The sequence below is a fragment of the Salarias fasciatus genome, chromosome 5, assembly GCF_902148845.1.
Source record: "Salarias fasciatus chromosome 5, fSalaFa1.1, whole genome shotgun sequence".
Lineage (NCBI taxonomy): Eukaryota > Metazoa > Chordata > Actinopteri > Blenniiformes > Blenniidae > Salarias > Salarias fasciatus.
Window position 1 is genome coordinate 4,667,836 of NC_043749.1, and position 19,075 is coordinate 4,686,910.

The 19,075-nt window shown below is 42.6% G+C and overlaps 1 protein-coding gene across 1 annotated transcript; it reads left to right on the forward strand.

Moving 5' to 3' along the window:
* The first annotated feature begins 469 nt into the window (after positions 1 to 469).
* LOC115387978 (solute carrier family 2, facilitated glucose transporter member 5-like) lies at positions 470 to 16,358 on the forward strand. Its single transcript, XM_030090886.1, has 12 exons — positions 470 to 490; positions 6,428 to 6,523; positions 6,611 to 6,771; positions 6,843 to 6,967; positions 7,056 to 7,185; positions 8,842 to 8,990; positions 9,159 to 9,346; positions 14,725 to 14,835; positions 15,584 to 15,685; positions 15,751 to 15,826; positions 15,960 to 16,087; positions 16,194 to 16,358. The coding sequence occupies exons 1-12, from the start codon at positions 488 to 490 to the stop codon at positions 16,356 to 16,358; spliced, it is 1,434 nt and encodes a 477-aa protein (XP_029946746.1). The 5' UTR covers positions 470 to 487.
* The last annotated feature ends 2,717 nt before the right edge of the window (positions 16,359 to 19,075 follow it).

Here is a 19,075-nt window from a genome sequence, read left to right on the forward strand (position 1 = left end):
GTCTAACAAGTGTTCAATATTTACAGTTTTTCTCATTTGCTTTGATGCATTTCTCACATACACAATAGTTAGTTCAACCTTCAGAATATTTAGGCATTTGTACACATCATAGTAGCAGTTTCTATTTCCTTCCAATAAATTGCAAATGCTTTTGGGCATGCATCTTACTGCTTTCATACTGTTTTACAACATTATCATTTGCTCATCTCATGTTAGTCAAAATGAACTACTCGAGTGAATGTTGAATACAACATGTAACACACACAGTCCAGTAACCAGTAGTGGTTATTTGTTAGTTTTATAATAATTTGCGTCAAAGGTACAGTCCTGGAGCCTTTTGATCACTCTCCTGCACAACTTGAAAGACACTCATTTTAAATCCAGTCTTCAAACTGAAACACCACTGTAACTGTGCACACCAGTGTCCTTGCACGTGATCCTTGTGGTCTCTGCTGGTTGACGGAAAATGGAGAGTTTGCGTCAACAGATGGTAGGTTTTTTCTTTCTTTTTTTAAAATATATTATTGATTCTATTAGTTGCTATATTTAAAGATCATTTCACAGTGATGTAATTAGCAGAATTGCTTTTTTTTCTGGTATTGCTTTTTTTTTTTTAATTCAAACGAGTTTGAAGGAAGGTTCAGTTTCAGCATTACACTTTGTTACAAAGTTGCTTTTTGAATCTCTGACATTTATAAGAAGGTCATTTTATTTGAGAATTGATTTCTTTCAAATATGACCCTCACGTAAATCTTCTACTCGTATCTTTCAGCAGTAATGATGACAATACTAACTTTGTTTGAAGCTGCTGAATCTTATTCATCACATCCCAACACTATAAGTGGATACATTGTGAGCTTCCACCTGCATAATTCTCAAACTTAAAAAATGGCTTGAATATTCTTTCCCTGATAATCACATTACAGAAATGGTAGTAATGTATTTCTTGTTTGTTTATTTCTTTTGTCAAGTTTTATTTCCTGTTATGAGTGCCTCTGAAGTTATTGAAAAAGTGTCAAAAACAATGATAGAACCCAAATGCAGACCCTAATGTGACCTGAAACAGAGATTAGACATGAGTTTCAACACAGAAGGAAAGTGTTCCAACTGCAATAGCGAGACAGGGCTGCTATAAATTAATCACTTTAAGTCACCTTCTGATCATCACATCCCAGGACTGGAAATAGGGGTAGAAAAAGGACACATTCTTGTTTGAGGCAAGGCAAAGCAAGTATATTTGTATAGCAGTGCTTAAATCAAAGGCAATTCAAAGTGCTTCACAATGGCAAAGAAATACATAAAACCCATAAAAAACAAACAAAATATTAAGCATAGAAACATTTAGATAGCAGTCAATGAAAACAGGTTAGTAAATAGTTTTTGTGTTGCAATTTTAAATGAACCTCATAAAATGCATTTCAAATAGTGAAAAATTAGAATGATTAATATTTTCAGCCATGATTTAAATAAGCCAAAAGTTTGAGCAGACGTCAGGTCTTTGGGAAGTTTCTTCCACAAGAGAGGAGCATTAAAAACTTAAAGCTGCTGTGCTTTATTTGCTCCAGAATCAGCGTAGACCTTTCCCAGACAGTAGCTAACCTGGCAAAAGCCATATTCACATGTGCAGCAACAAATTGCTTCACATGTCAATCTGGGATTTCACTCAGCAAATCCGTTCGGGGGAGGGGGGACTTGCGGTAGAACTCTTTGCGTTCATTGGACGGAAGGACACAGTGCGCCCACCTAACCATGTTTGGTTTCAGCCAATCACTGCAAAGAAAAAACCTCTTGCTAATCGTTTTTCAAAGACGCAATAGAGGATTCATCCAAAACAGATTTAATCGCTGTCGGTACATCCATTGTTTTCGCTAGCCATGCCATTATTATTAGCGGTCCGTCGCTTCCTCCAAAGCTTCATGTCCCGCCCTAAACGACGCATGATTGGTCCGACCGAAAAAAGTCAGAGCCCGAGTCCATTAGCGTTAGCGGTGCAAGATGGATTCTCGTTTGTGTGAACAAATACCACGAGAATTCAGCTTGCCGGCAAGGTTAGACAGTAGCGGTGCCAGAGAGCTTTTTTTTTTTTTTTTTTTTTTTTTTTTAGCAGTTGGTATTGGGGAGCTCCATCTTTCAGTGAGAGTGCTCAAGAATTTAGTACCTGTACTTTTCTTTCCACTGTAAATATGTGCACACCACACCATGCATGCACTCACAGCAATATAGCTCAGTGATTTAAAACATCATTGCTAGGCACAATATGCAAGATATTAAGCCAAAGTGATGACAACGAATGCTTTACAAGCCTCCCACTTGAACACGTCACCGACTGTAAACTTTAATACAGTGAGTGTGTCACGGTGTGAGGTGGAAGGACCCACGCGCAGGCAGCCAGGTTGATCCAAAACATCTTTATTCAGAAACATGCGGATCACAGGGACACGAGGCAAGCTGAGCTGAGGTGCAGGCAGGAACACAGAGCACGCGGACAGACCCACAACGAACCAACACGACACACCAGGGCAGCAGGGCTTAAGAAGACGGCAGGACAGGTGATACGCATTAGGGCATTAACGAGGGGCAAGAGAACAAAAGGGCAGACAAACACAAAACAGGACCCGAGCACCCCCATCAGGCGACAGGGGCATCAGGCGTGACAGTAACCCCCCCTCCAATGTGCGCCTCCTGGCACACAACGAGGATGGCGGGCAGACAGGACAGGATGGAAACCAGACTCAGACGGGGATGGAAACTTGACGGAGAATGGGACAGGAGCGGAACTGCACCGAGCAGAAACAGGGACAGGACAGTACGAACCAATCGCCACTGGACCCAGCAGGCATTGAGTTTGGTGAAGCGGCATGCCTCCCGCCTAAGGACTTCATCCAGACAGTGGCGGTGCTCCACCCGCCTGTGGAACTTGGTGGGTCCCCGTGTCCCCCCTTTCCACGTGCTCTGTGTTCCTGCCTGCACCTCAGCTTGCTTCGTGTTCCTGTGATCCGCATGTTTCTGAATAAAGACGTTTTGGATCAACCTGGCTGCCTGCGCAACGTGACAGTACAAACCGACACAACACACCAGGGCAGCAGGGCTTAAGAAGAGGGCAGGACAGGTGATACCCATTAGGGCAATAACGAGGGGCAAGAGAACAAGAGGGCAGACAAACACAAAGCAGGACCCACACGCCCCCATCAGGCGGCAGGGGCACCGGGCGTGACAGTGATGAACAAATCAGTTGCAAGCAAAGCACACAGCAGGTTTTCATTTTGGCCTCATACACAAAGCAATCTTGCATAGTACCCACTGTATCCAAGGGCTTATGGGGGAGGCTGACACATATCATTCAGCACTAAGTGCTCAGAGCCCTCTCAAGAAAGCGGAAGCCAGGTCATGGTTCCCACTGTGGTATTGCAACTCTATCAAGCCGGGCAGATATTGCTGGCACATACACCCTCCGGGTAGATGGAGGGTGACTTCCCCTCAGAGGAGCCTACAAGTATCCCAGATTGCGGGGACCAGGCAAAGCACCAGGTCCTACCTGTGGATTCTGCACCACTTAACAACTTTCCACTTACTGTCATACTGCAGCCGGTTGGATGGCACTCAGGCAGTCATGATGGTCCACCTGACAGACTCCGTATAACTACTCACCATCCAGTTGAGCCTTCCAGTAGGCAACGTAAAAGCAGAGCCAGTGAGGTTTGTTGCAAGAGAGTCTGTGCAGTGTGAGAAACCATGCCTGAGCCGAGTAGAAAAGGGGGCCACCAGCAACAGCATGTGGCTCTCCTGCCAAATTCTCTGGGGTGTGTCAGATCAACCCCCTTGACGACAATGGGGGAATCAGGGTCTGTGACCTTCACACTCTGAGCCTTTAGCAGTCTGGAAGATCAACTCCAGGTCAAACTGAAGTATTTAATTGCAGAGAATTGTGTTTGTGGTCAAATGTAACTATTGTGCAACGGTTTACAGTCAAGTCGGCACCACTCCAAGTCGGCCCCGGCCAACTCGGCACCGCCCCGGGATACAGTCAACTCGGCATCAAGCCAAGTCGGCATCAAGCCAAGTCGGCCTCGCGGGGCGGGGGGGGGCTCTCGAGTGGCCGAGTTGGTCGGTGCGGACTTGACTGTAAGCTGCTTACCAACTCGGCCAAAAGCGTCTTTCTTTTTTTTTAATCACGATGGTGGATAATGTACCTGGGAGCTTCATGTTTGACGTCCGAGTAGCTTAGCTACAAGCGCGCAGCGCGCAGCGGCTGTCTGGTCATGTGACCGATCCCAAAGCATTCTGGGAATCGTAGTGCAGCGATGCCGGCTGCGCCGCGACGATTTGCAGTTTTTTTCGTGCCGGCAGCGCCGCTTCTCCTCACGTAGCAGGCAGGGGACTGGAGGACAAACTGTGCGGTTATGGTGACTGACAGGTTAGAGGTGGAGAATGGACCTGGAGCTTCATGGTTGACGTCCTGTTTGAACCGAGTAGCTTAGCTACGAGCGCACAGCGCGAGCGGCTGTCTGGTCATGTGACCAGATCATGTGACCGGCATGTGATCCGCGAACGCCGCATGATCAAACCAGTCGCCTGCATTATAATTTTATTGTAATGTTCTCCACCCCCGAAGTTTGGTCAGCCAGTACAATTAATTTATTTTTACCCAATCAGTGGAAACCTAGGAAGACCGAAGCTGCATGACGAACTCGATCATACTTGCTGTATTGCATCCCAACCACAACATAATACCTGTATTGCATTATGCTTATGCTGATTTGTTCATTTCTGATCAACATTGTTAGTTTATCAGTCATTATTCTTTTCTTTAACAAACATTGTCATTTGCAAAAGCATGTATTTTGTTGTAAATGTTGTTTGCCCGCCATCTAGTGTGCGTCAACAGTAATAGCAACTGGGACTGTAATATCAAACGATTACCAGTAGTACATGTTAAGCTGTTCATGTGGTTTCTTGGCGTTCATAAGCTCATAAACGTAGCCCTCCGGTAAAATATTATATACATTTCATTTCACTGAAATGACGGTCGTCATGTATACATTTAAATCACGTGTCAAACTCCAGTCCTCAGGAGCGGTGACCCTACATGTTTTAGATCTAATTGTAAATCTAATTGTACTGGCTGACCAAACTTCAGGGGTGGAGAACATTACAATAAAATTATAATGCAGGCGACTGGTTTGATCATGCGGCGTTCGCGGATCACATGCCGGTCACATGATCTGGTCACGTGACCAGACAGCCGCTCGCGCTGTGCGCTCGTAACTAAGCTACTCGGTTGAAACAGGACGTCAACCATGAAGCTCCAGGTCCATTCTCCACCTCTAACCTGTCAGTCACCATAACCACACAGTTTGTACTCCAGTCCCCTGCCTGCTACGTGAGGAGAAGCGGCGCTGCCGGCACGAAAAAAAACTGCAAATCGTCACGGCGCAGCCGGCATCGCTGCACTACGATTCCCAGAATGCCTTGGGACCGGTCACATGACCAGACAGCCGCTGCGCGCTGCGCGCTTGTAGCTAAGCTACTCGGACGTCAAACATGAAGCTCCCAGGTACATTATCCACCATCGTGATTAAAAAAAAAAGAAAGACGCTTTTGGCCGAGTTGGTAAGCAGCTTACAGTCAAGTCCGCACCGACCAACTCGGCCACTCGAGAGCCCCCCCCCCCCCCGCCCGCGAGGCCGACTTGGCTTGATGCCGGCTTGGCTTGATGCCGAGTTGACTGTATCCCGGGGTGGTGCCGAGTTGGCCGGGGCCGACTTGGAGTGGTGCCGACTTGACTGTATCCCTTGTGCAACTCCCTCCGCTAAAAACCAAAATAAAAAAAAAAACAGTCCTGGTATCTGTGACATTTGCATGACCACTAGGGAGCGCTTGGTTTTAAAAACGTACCCCGTGGTTGTAATTTGAGGCATGAATTAACCACTGTGTTCGTTTTCTAGAGGAGGACAGTCTCTCACAGTCCTGGGAATAGCCGAGACAGTGCACTTAACCCTCGAACTCCTCTCAAACTCAAACACGAGGTTGAGGATGATACAGATATCATGATACAGGCAGCCAGGGGGAGTTCAAAGGTCTTTTATTGCCACGAACACAGGATTCCGGAACACTAGGCAAGCAAAGCTGAGGTGCAGGCAGAGACACGGAAGCACGCAGACAGACCCACAAGGAGCCGACCAGACACACTAGGAGAGCAGGGCTTATAAAGAGGACAGGACAGGTGCAGCACATTAGGGAGTTAACGAGACCAGACAGGAGAGCAAGAGGAGCAGGCAGGTGACCAGGCAGGAGAACATGAGGGCAGACAAACACAAAATCAGGACCCGAGCGCCCCCACATGGCCGCAGGGGCACAGGGCATGACAATGAAACAAAGCTGAGAAAAAAAAATATTTGTGTTACTTCTTGTCTATTCTGTCCTTCAGACTCGTGGCAATGCTCTACTCCTTGTCATTGTCTTGGGGATTGGAGCAAACTTTCAAAGTGGCTACCACGCAACTGCACTGAGTTCTCCCACTCCAGTGAGAGACCTTTTGTCAAATTAAAGCTCATTGTGTGATATATGTACTTTATCCATTTAAAATAATTGTCTACAACCTTTCCTGTAGTTCATAAAGCACTTCATCAACAGCAGCTGGTATGAGAGATATGAAGAGACCCCCCCTTCAGAGAAGGTCAGAATGATCTGGTCTCTTATTGTTTCCTCGTACCCTGTCGGTGGACTCTTTGGTTCTTGGAGTTTTAAATTCATAGCAGGAAACCTGGGAAGGTGAGGATGACACTGAATGACAAAGTTTTACTGCCTGCAAATACATCAAGTGTTTTGTTCTTCTTTGTCAGAAAAAAGGGAGTGATCTGTGGCAGCTGCATTTCAATCATTGCAGCCATCATCATGCTGACAAGCAAAATCTCCAAATCTTTTGAAATGATCATCATTGCACGGCTTCTCTTTGGCTTTGGAGCAGGTACACCTCTACACTCTTTGAAATAATTGAACTAATTTTTTGCGTAAAACATTCTGAATAATGATGTTTTTTCTGATCTAAACTGCAGGTTTGGGGTGTTGCCTCCATCTGACATATCTAACAGAAATTTCACCCAAGAACATCAGAGGCAGAGTAACTCTAACATACTCAAACTTCTTCTCACTTGGCAAAGTGATCGGAGGGCTTTTAGGACTGAGGTATGTACACATCATTGTTGGGGTTTTCACTTGGTAATTAGTGTTAAATTACCATTAAGTAAGAATTCCCAAAGGTAATTGATCACTTTGAGTAATATTATTAATTTATTAATTTGTTTAAATTACAGATCTTTAACTGTGAGTTCGTAATATTGATCAATTACAGGGTAATACACTGTTTAAAGTGAGACACATTTAAGAACAGAACTGAAGCATGCACGAACAATCAGTACGTGTGTGTGTGTGTGTGTGTGTGTGTGTGTGTGTGTGTGTGTGTGTGTGTGTGTGTGTGTGTGTGTCCCTGTCTCCCTCTGGAGAAAGGTTGAGTGTGTGTTCCAAGCACCCAGACTGGACGGAGAGAAGGAGGAGGAGAGAGGACGAGTATTGCTCAAGCACTTTGCTCATTAGCGTGACTGTAAGGGCAGCATTGCTCCCATTTTTCTGCTATGGTCCGGTGGCCTAATGTAGCGCATGAGGCTGCTCGACTCTCACAAGGAGTTCGATCTACCCCTTCTTGGTTAGCAGGCCAGCAGCCCATGAAGTCCCTGGGCTGCCCGTGCGTCACGCCCCTGGGTGACTTCCACTTTGACCCAGGGGTATAGGCAGTAGTTCTCATGCCGTCCCCTGTCTCTTCGGGTTCTCTCTCTCACCAGGGGTTTTCACGTGAAGGCTGCCACCGCCCCCCGAGTCACTGTTGGGCAGCTGTATGGAGGCCAGCTGGTCAGGCAGACCTTTTTGAATACTAATACGCCATCCACCTGGCTGCAGCACGAACACAGGTGGAAGTTGTTAAGTGGTGCAACATTTGCATCGAGGACACTGTGCTTTGCCCGGTCCCAGTGGACTTGACTTCTTGCAGTTTTTTTCTGGAAGTTTTCTGGAAGTTGGTCTCCATCTACCCTGAAAGTGTATGTGGCAGCAATATGGCACAGCCAAGAACCCCAAACTGGTTTTGGTTTTTTTTCCTTTGGTTCTGTTTTTCTGTCTTTTCTCAACCTATGATGCTCGAACAGTATGACTCCCCATCGAGCATTCCTGGAGATGGGACAGAGCTCTTTTGACTACCACAGGCATTCATACATTCAAACAGCTCTTGTCTGTTATGGCAGCTCTAACAAAGGCTCTGCTCTCTCCATGCAGGGCTTATCTTATTGGATCATGTATAACTTACCAGGTGGCGAATCGCCCTCTACTCTACCATCGGCTGTATGCTGCCACTCCATCGAGGTCGTGTCCACATCTGGGGCTGCCCCAAAAAGGGGGTACCGACTTGGACTACTGGTCTCTGGGATTCCTCGTGACTAAACTGGGATACGTCATTCCGAGCTTTCAGCACTGTCTTCTGGCAGTCAGGAGGGATGAAATAGAACAAAAGTTACAAATTTAACTATAGTTCCATCAATCCCGGATGAACGCCAGAGCACTCGGTCACTCAGAATCCCCGAGGTCACATAAGAAGATTCTGTAGGAGCTGGATCTGTGGTGACACCAGAAATTAATACCTTTCTAGTTTCATCCAGAGATCACAGGTGACATTGTTGGTATGCATACTTGAATTGCGCGCTTTCGGCTCCGCCTTCTGGATTCTTAGAACCGTAGTTACAATCATATTTTTTGGTAAAACTTCACCACAACATTTCATTTGGTTTTTTTCAGTGAAATCTTTGGCACTGAGGACCTGTGGATCGTCGCTCTCACCTTCCCAGCATGTTTCTTAGTGGCTCATGTTGTGGTGTTTCCATTTTTCCCCGAATCGCCCAGATATTTGTTCATAGAGAAAGGAGATGAGGAAGCTTGCAGAAAAGGTTGGTGTGTTTCCACTGGAACCAATTTGTTCTACTGGCTGAGCTTCACAATATATTCATATTGCTCTTTCACAAATGTCAGAATTACAGCACATGTAGGTGCTATTGGTATTCTAGAAAGTGGGCGCAGTTTCTTTTTGTCTCCCTTTGTTAATGCACTCTCTTTAGCTCTGCAAAGTTTGTGGGGTCCAGGTGACTACAGACAGGAAATGGACGAGATGTTGGTTGAGCAGGCAGCCATTGAAGCAGCTCACCCAAAAACCCCCCTGCAGCTGATGAAGGACAGGACTGTCCGATGGCAGCTGGTCACTGCAGTCTGCATCTTCTTGTTCAACAATCTGTCAGGCATGTTCGTGGTGAGAGCGAGTCTTGTTTTTCCTATGTGATATTGATTGATTGATTGATTGATTGATTGATTGATTTTATTTGTTTCATTCTTTTTTAAAAGAAAGAAATGAAAAGGAACAGAAAGAAGTGAGACTTATGATGTCTGCCCCTATCAACATAAAATAAATGACAATTTGTCAAGATTTGTTAACATATCACAAAAAAAAAAAGCAAAATTCAATACAACCATTTCACTAAATCAAAATACAAATACGACCATTTCACAAATAATTGCAGATCAAATACAACCATTTCCCAAGTGTAAATACAAAAAAAAAAAAAAAAAAACCTTAATGAAATATTTTCAAAAGAAACAATCATTCTAAGTTTGACCATTCTTTAAAACAGAGTCGTACCCTCCCAATAACTGTGCTTTTAAACATTTCTTGAAGATGTGAATGGACTGAGACCTCTTAATTTCACTGTCAAGTTTATTCCATAAATTGATTCCTTTTGTTGTGATGCATCTTTCTTTCAATTTGGTTCTTGATTCCGTTCGTTTGAAAATTTCAGTGCCTCTTAATCTATATTGACTGTCTCGCTTTGCAAATCTATTCTGTAAATTAAATGGTAATTTTTTCCGGTGAGCTTTATACATTGTTTTAAGAAGGTTGAGTTCTACCAATTCTTTAATTTTTAAGGATTTCAATTTTATAAATATTGGGTTCGTGTGGTCTCTGTAACCACTTCCATTCACCACACGAATCGCTCGTTTCTGTAAAAGGAAGAGTGGTTCAATGTAGGTCTTACAAGCATTTCCCCAGACTTCAACGCAGTAGGTCAGATATGGTATAATCAATGAATTGTACAACAGAAACAAAGAATTATTGTGAAGTCACTCTTTCAATTTGTACAGAACAGCAATGGTTTGAGAAATCTTAGTTTTAACGTACTCTATATGGGATTTCCATGTTAGTTGTTCATCCAGCAATACACCTAAAAACTTAATTTCATTTGTTCTCTCGATCTCTATACCTTCCACTGTCAGTGTTGTGTCAACGTCTGTCCTTCTGTAACTGAAAATCATATATTTGGTCTTACTGATGTTCAAAGATAGTTTGTTAGTGTTGAACCATTTTATAACATTCTGAAACTCTTTTTCTACAATTTCTAATACTTCATTTATATTGTCTCCAGCATAATACAAAGTAGTATCATCCGCAAACAAGATGCATTTCAATAAGCTGGAAGCAGTGTCAATGTCATTGATATAAAGAAGAAAGAGTACTGGTCCAAGGACGGATCCTTGAGGAACCCCACAAGTTACGTTTCCATTTTTAGATTTTATATCGTTGATTTGAACAAATTGTTTTCTGTCTTTTAAATAGCTTTTGACCCATTTGTGAGCAACACCTCTTATACCGTACTTATATAATTTATACAGCAATATGTCATGATCTAGAGTATCAAACGCTTTTTGAAGATCTACGAAGACACTTACTAAGAAACGTTTCTTGTCCATTGCATTTGTAATTTCTTCTGCCAGTTCCATAATTGCTGTGGCGGTTGAGTGATTAGTCCGAAATCCATATTGATTGTTACTTAAAATGTTGTGTTTAACAATAAATTTATTTAATCTGATCACAAATAATTTTTCTAAAATTTTTGAGAGCTGAGGAAGTAACGATATAGGCCTGTAATTGGAGACATCATTTTTATTTCCTTTTTTGAAAAGTGGAATTACTTTGGCTATTTTCATACTCTCTGGAAATGTTCCTGTGGTAAATGACAAGTTACATATGTATTTAAAGGGTTCAATCACGACATCTATTATTTGTTTTATCAGTGACATGTTCATGTCTGTATAGTCATTGGAATTTTTATTTGGAAATTTACGAACAATACTGAATATTTCATTTGCTTGTACAGGCTCAAGAAAGATGCTACGTTCATTATTCATTATTTTGTATTATTCCACTATTTATGTTTTCGTCTGGGATATTTTGAGATAGATTTTTTCCTATATTCACAAAGTAATTATTAAATTCCTCTACAATGTCCTGTTTTTCAAAAATGTCTATTTTGTTTTTGGTTATATGGTTTGGAATTATGGGTTTAACCTTGCCTTTGTGCAAGACTGTGTTAATTACACTCCATGTGTTTTTTGTACTATTTTTGCTTTTCTCTATTAATTTTGTGTAGTAATCCTTTTTCTGTCGTCTTAGAATTGATATCAGTTTATTTTTATATTTTTTATACCGAACCTCGGCTTCTTTTGTTCTTAGTTTGAGAAACATTCTGTAGAGATAATTTTTTTTCTTACAGGCGTTTTTCAGACCACTTGTCATCGATGGGTTATTAATAGTATTTTTCTCGACACAAGCAACTTTGGTTATTTTGCAATTTTTGTTGTATAAATTAATAAGTATCTCCATGAAAGTGTTGTAGGCATTATTTAAATCTCCTGTATAAACTTGATCCCAATTTTGTTTCTTTAAATCCTCTCTGAATGCCTCAATGGCTTTATTGGATTTGTCTCGTATAAAAATTGAAATTTTTTCTCGTTCAGGGGTAATGCACAATTTTTTTAAAATAGTAAATACAGGTAGGTGATCACTCACATCGGTCATAAGAATGCCACTAATTATGTCTCCATGTAAAGTTGTGTATATGTTATCAATGATGGTTGCGCTATGGGTAGTAATTCTAGTTGGCTTTGTAATCATAGGACATAGTCCTGCCATTTGCATATAATTTTTAAAGTCATTTGACGCTGCATTATTACCCAGATCAATGTTGAAGTCACCACAGACTATAATTGTTTTATTTTTAACATCTGCAAACAATTCAAGAATTTTGTCTGTGAACAGCTCTATACCAGGCCCAGGTGGTCTATAAACACAACTAACAAGTATATTTTTGCCAATATCGCTGATGATCTCAATTGTGAGCACTTCCATTAAGTTTGGAATAATTACAGTTTTCATTTCAATGACTTTACTATGCAGATTTTCATCTACATAAAGGGCTACTCCTCCACCTCCTTTTTCCACCCTATTTGCATAAAACAGATTATAACCTTTGATTTGAACTTTATCAATATGAATCTCTTTTAACCAGGTTTCCGTCACAGCAATCACTTTAAATGATTGTTTGATATCAGCAAAAAGCTCATTAATTTTTGGTAATTTCCGTTTTAGACTCTGACTGTTAAAGTGAATGATGGAAAATGCCTCATCCGACACCATATCTGTTCTGTTATTGAATTGCTGAACAGTAAAATAATCACATCTCCCTGGCGTTAGTATGGTATCAGTGATGTCCGCTTCCATGTTGTAAATTTTGTCACTGTTTGTGTCTATATGAGTGTCCATGATTCAGTCTAAGTGTCCATGTGTTATGCAAATTATATCTGCCCTTGTATTTTTTCTGTTGTTACCTAATGTCTGTGTTGTTTTCTGTTTTGTCTCTGATGTCTTTCCTAAGTTTTCTTGTCCTTGACTTTTTAATCGAGGTGAATTGTAGCTTTATATGAGCTCCCATGTAATTTCGTTGTACCCCCCCGTGCAATGACAATAAAGTCTATTCTATTCTATTCTATTCTATGATGTAGTGTATTCAACCTCTTATCTTCTTTGGTCCATATATCAAGGTGAACATTTATGCTCTGTATTTCTGTAGATCATCTATACTTTTAATTATCGTTACTCTTGCCTCTTCTGGACTACCATTTGACCTGACAAAAATCTTACAATTTGAGGTCCATGTAGCTGATATTTTCTTTTGTTTCCTCAAGAAACGGGCCTCTCGTGCAAGTTCTGCATTCTTTTTTGTTAGATGCTCATTTAAGAAAACATCTGTTCCTTTTAGTCTTTTACCTTGTTTAAGCAGGCCATTCTTTTGTTTTCTGTTTGTGAAGCGTAGTATTATGGCCGGTTTTGTTTGTTTGTTTCTTTGTGGAAGAGGATGACAGGCCTCAATATGGTTTTTGTCCACATTGAGTCCTTTTGCATGTAGAAAGGTTATCACCTGCTGCTCTACAGATTCTTCATCTTGCTCACTCTGAACATCTCCACTGGAACCAGTAACAGCCCTGGCATAAGATCTTGGTTTGATGTTAAGCCCTGTGACATTGACATCATTAATTCTGCTGTATTGTTCCAAATCCTCAACCCTGTTCTCTAACATTTTAATTTTTTTGTCCTTCTCATTATTGAGCAGCTGCAGAGTTTTTACATCCTCTGCTAACTTCAATATTTGTTTTTGCTGTTGCCTGATTACAGTTACTTCTTCTGTCAGTATTTCCAGTGATGTTTTGATCTCTTCAATGTCCTCAGCAGATGCTGCATTCTTTTTTGGTGGCATGTTCTTGTGCAGTGTAACTGTAGCTCACCGCTGGCATAAGCTTGATGGTAGCTGTTAGCTGGAGCCCGGTGGTCTGCTGCTGGCTGGAGCCAGATGTTAGTTGGAGCCCGATGTTAGCTGGAGCCCGGAGTTAGCTGGAGCCTGGTGTTAGCTGGAGCCCGATATTAGCTGGAGCCCGGAGTTAGCTGGAGCCTGGTGTTAGCTGGAGCCCGATGTTAGCTGGAGCCCGGTGTTAGCTGGAGCCCGGTGTTAGCTGGAGCCCGGTGTTAGCTGGAGCCCGATGTTAGCTGGAGCCCGGTGTTAGCTGGGGCCCGATGTTAGCTGGAGCCCGGTGTTAGCTGGAGCCCGATGTTAGCTGGAGCCCGGTGTTAGCTGCTAGCTGGAGTACGGTGGTACCTGCCACATACACAGACTGGGCCAGCACAAAGCACCAAGCGAGAACCAAGCGACTCCAAGCTCTCGGCCTTGTAGTGAGCACCACCCCGGACGACGATGATACTCACAGGCGTGGCAGGGTTTCCTCCCTGCCGCTGCGTGTCAATAGCGTGTGGTGCTTGTCCAGCAGGACTCCCGCTTGTCCGGGAGAGGAGCACGGCGGCTTCCGGACCGCAGTGCAACCGAGCCCGGCGCTCGGGAACGGAGACGCGGCGATGTGTTTTCCTCCGTGTCGTCGATGTAGAACAGAGATCAGTCCTAATAGCTGCACGTCAAAGATGTGTGATTTTAGAAAAAAGACAACTGATTAGATATATCTGGGCAGTTGTGGCTTATTATGTATAGTTTGTGGTGTGCACGTTAACTGTTAAGAGACAGAGATGGAATAAATAAAGACTGAAGCTACCAGGTTGATGTACTGTATTGAAGATCAACTGAACTCCTCTCTGTCTTATCTTTTCTGACTTCCACAAATTAAGGTTAACTATCAATTAGATGGGCTGAATGCAAAGAAGTAATTTCTCCCAATGATCAATGAAGTATGCCTTCTTTCTTCAAGTTTTATCACCTTTTGTAACATCACACCTCTTTTTTCCCTCTATCTCAGATCCACAACTTCTCCTTTGTCATCTTCATGGGGGCAGGTATACCAGAGGACAAGATACGCTACATTTCCCTTGGTCTTCTCATGTGTGAAGTTATCGTTTCCATGTCAACCGTGAGTCGACATCTGAGGCGTTAATGTTCAATTATGTTAAACCTCCCTTCACCAACCAACTCAAAATATTTTTGGTTTTATTTTTTTAAATTCACCTCTTACCTTAAAGGTGCCTTAAGGAGTTTGCACGTTTTATGTGAAACAGCGCCCCCCGCAGGCCTTCAGCGTAACGCAGCTTAGTGAAAAACTCGTCCCTGTGGCTCGCGTGCACGGAAGAGGGGCCTCCGTCTTCGCTCGTTTAGAAGCGCTCAAGTAAGATTTAAGTTTCTTTTACTTGGTGGAGTCTGTGCTGGAGCTGTGGCAGTGCCAGAAGCCAATCTTTTCTTACTTTCTGGAAGATCCTGCTCAGTTGTTGCTCACTAAGCATCTGGCGGAGTAATGGCGGACATAATGAAACCTATCCAGCCGGAGCGCGCATTACGTCATTCCTTTCAAATTCTCCCCAAAAAAACTCTGGTGTCGGACCAGCACTGCAACTTTCAAGTGACAATTTAGCGCTGTTAGAGGTACTTGTAATGAATATGTCAGGGCACATTGTACACGTCATTAAAAATGTGTAACAGATTTATAGTGGAAAATAAGTATTTTTAAGGTTTTAAAACTCCTTAATGCACCTTTAAGTGAGCTACCAAATCTAATACTCCATGATACCAAACAACAATTTTATATCTGTGGGACATAACAGTTCAAGTTTAAATTTGCTCATTCACAGTCATACATACTTGTCTGTCTGTCTCTGCCTATCTAGAGTCTTCTTATAGACCGTTTTGGGAGGCGGCCATTGATTTGTGGGGGTTTTGGTGCCATGTGTTGTGGCTGGGTGTTGGTCACAGTTCTGCTCAATCTGAAGGTAATCCTGGATTTACTCTGCATGACAGTGCTGTACATACAGTTTCTAAGATGTCGTTCAAACAGGGTTCGAGTTCCTGGGTTTCATATGTTTCTGCTGCTTTGATCATCCTCATCATTGTGTTCCACTCTGGAGGACCTGGTATGTGCTTTGCAGTTTATGCCTTATGCTCATATTCTTTGCATGACACAGTGAAAAATGCTTTAAGTTCAGATATTTGTCTGCAGAAGATAAATAGTCCAATCCTCTGTAACCCGAATTCTGGTTGACACAGGGGCGGCTACAAGCCCTCTCATTGGTGAACTGTTTGTCCAGTCTGATCGGCTGGCAGCGTTTGTCATCATAGGAATGCTTGGTTGTCTGGGAATGGCAGTCTTGGGCTTTGCCTTTCCATTTCTGATTGTGAGTGAACCCAGTCTGAAAATGAACCAAACATTTGAGCATCATTGGGAATCAAACTGTACTGATGAAACATCTTGTGACGTTTTCCTCTTAATTTCTCTCACAGATCTATCTGGGCTCCTACAGCTTTGTGCTGTTTGCCTGTGTATGCCTGCTGGCTTCTCTTTACACCTTCTTCATAGTGCCGGAGACTAAAGGAAAGACGATGCTGGAGATCGCAGAGGAGTTTAAAGCCATCAGTCTGTGTAGGAGATCAGCAAACAACCCCTGAGTTATACGACTTTTAGAAAGTGTCCAACAAAAAGTGAAACAGCAATAACAAATTAAAGGAAGAAATATTCAGTAGCAGATGTTATGGAAAAATAAAATGTCACAATGTTCTTTCTATATTTTGTCTATCATATTGTTCTTTGCTTTAACAGTCAAATCACATGTCAAATTGATCTGTCTGCACTTTCAGCTCGTCTCCATGATATCCTTTTGTGAATAACAGCTAAGTTTTTCTGGGATCCATGTGGGACTGTTGCTCCATTGTGTCTTTCTCCCCCTCGTGTTTGATAAGTTGCATTCCAGTGTACCTCACCCTCCCCTCCTCTGTCGCTGTGTGTATGACTAAAGGCTGCTGAATTCTTCCTCACTGGGGCGCACTCCTGCAGGCAGGCTCTGCTCTCTTTGGTGACCTGTGTCTCGAGGCCTTGAATAACATTACAAAATACCTTTTTAAGAGGATTTTCTATTTCTTTAAAAATGTCAGCAGTGCATCAATGCATATATAATTCAACAGTCCAGTCAACACTTTCCCGACATCATGCCTCTGAATACCGTCGTGCTCTTGTCTACAGGTTTATTGATGTTGTAAGATGAACTCTCTAACTGAAACATAATAAATGACATTATTTTGGAACGTAATTAAGTATATAAGAGACTGAAATGAAGAAAGACAGATAGTGACCCATATTCATACATTTGGTTGATTTTAAAAACACACATAATTCCATATTTTTAAGGCTGCTTGAGAAAACACAAGAAGCTGGAGAAAACCAGTGCCCACACCCTAAACCCTAACCCGAAAGGAAAACACTCAAATCAGCTCCTTCACTCTGCACCGACAATCTGTTTCACCCTTTGAGCTTTTGCTAATGGAGTGTTTTAGTCCGCTGAGCCAGTCTCAGTCTAATAGTCCGTCTGTAATGTCAGACAGTGGGGACTGCTGAAGTCCATGTTGAAAGCTTTGACCTAGTTAATTTCTGTTTTTTTAATAAATCTTAAAAGGCACAAAGCTAGATCACATCATCAGTGTGTTAAAAGGTACACCAAAAGCTCAGGCCAGTGAAGAAATGCAAGCTAAAAGGGAGAAATCCAAGAAATGAAGAGGAGTTCCTGGTAGTGGATGTGGATGGTGCTGCGTGACAATGAGACTATGGCCGTAGACGACAACAGTGAGCAGTGGGACAGATTCTGCTGATGTCTTCACGAGACATGGCATCTTGAAGGAAAATCCAAAATGGACAATGAAGCTTCTGCAGCTGATGAAGGAAGGGCTGCAAGACCTGTAATCCATTGGATGGAGCAGAAGCAGAATGGCAAACCAAGACCATGTAATGACCGTCAACCCTTGAACAAAGCATTAAAGCACAGTCACTTCCCACTTCCAACCATTGAGGACGTCTTACCAGATCGGTCAAAAGCTAAAATGTTTCATGGTTATTGTCTCTGTGCCTTGTGGATGGATTCATGTGTATGACCACTGAATGTAACAAACACATAGCTTGATTTTGGGGGGGTCTTTTAGGTGCTTTCACACCAACAGCATTTGGTCCGCTTGAAGCGGACTAGAGACCCAAACTCCTGCAGGTTCGGTTCGTACGCGCTGGTGTGAAAGCAGACCAGTTAGTTTTGGTCCGGGACAAAGAACCGCACCGAGACCTCCTCGAGGAGGTGGTCTCGGTGCGGTCTCGGCGCGGTCCGCTGCTGGTGTGAAAGTTGACCAGCCTCGGTCTTGTCCGCTCTGTTGTGGAGAAGGCTTTTTGGTCGGCGGAGGCTTCCGTAGCAAGCCGTGCGGCACATCACGTCACACATGCTGGCCAATCAGGGTTCACTTCCGCCACCCAAAACACACTATTGTGTGAACAGTGCCACCAAGAGGCAGGAGGGTCATAGTGGATAGTTCATCTGCAAAAACAAGTGGTGTGAATGTGAACCGAACTAGTTGACAGCTGCAACGTTTATGAATAATTTATGTCCAAACCGAACCACTCTAGCGGACTAGTAGGTATGAAAGCACCCTTAACTGTTTGATTTCTGCATGTACCTTTGATCCAGAGTATGGTAGATACCTCATCAAGCTTTTCTCCTCAGATCAGTGCTAAATGTTAAGGGACCTGACATACAAAGACAGTGAGTGGAGCTAAACACATTCCTCTAATTGAAAAAGACATTAGCAAATGCTCCTGTATTTAAATATTAGAATCCAGACTAGGGTACACCAGTGAAAGCATAGGACTGTCAACTCAATGCAATACTTGCCTATCTCAACAGATGACATGATGTAAGGTCTGCTACAGAAACAGATAAAACACTTACATTTCTCATTATTACAATGAACCACACATGGCCTCAGGACAAGTAACATGTACCATGTCAATTCTTTCCTCATTACAAGAGGAGTTGAGTCGTTAAGATGGAAAAGTCTTCAGATGTGAGCCTGATGTCATTCCTGGTGCATTACGCTCATCACATGAGGGTCTTGAAAGACTCAGTAAAATTTCAGTTAATAGTTAATCAATTTACTCTACACATACTGTGGTACTTTTTTTTTAAAGCATTCAAAGTTCATTAGAAAAAAAACCAGATATGAAATATTTCATAACCAAATATGAAAGCAGCGGAATGATTGTTTTTGGTAGAATATGCAATCTACGTGAAGCCTAATTTACATGACATTTTAATCCAAAATCCCTTCATTTTTGTTTTTTTCCTTTTAAGTTT

Excerpts from the sequence above, each read along its gene's own strand:
- LOC115387978 (XM_030090886.1), top strand. Across the intron at positions 15,686-15,750 it reads CAGTTCTGCTCAATCTGAAG|GGTTCGAGTTCCTGGGTTTC; the intron begins GTAATCCTGGAT and ends TCGTTCAAACAG. Across the intron at positions 16,088-16,193 it reads TTGCCTTTCCATTTCTGATT|ATCTATCTGGGCTCCTACAG; the intron begins GTGAGTGAACCC and ends TTTCTCTCACAG.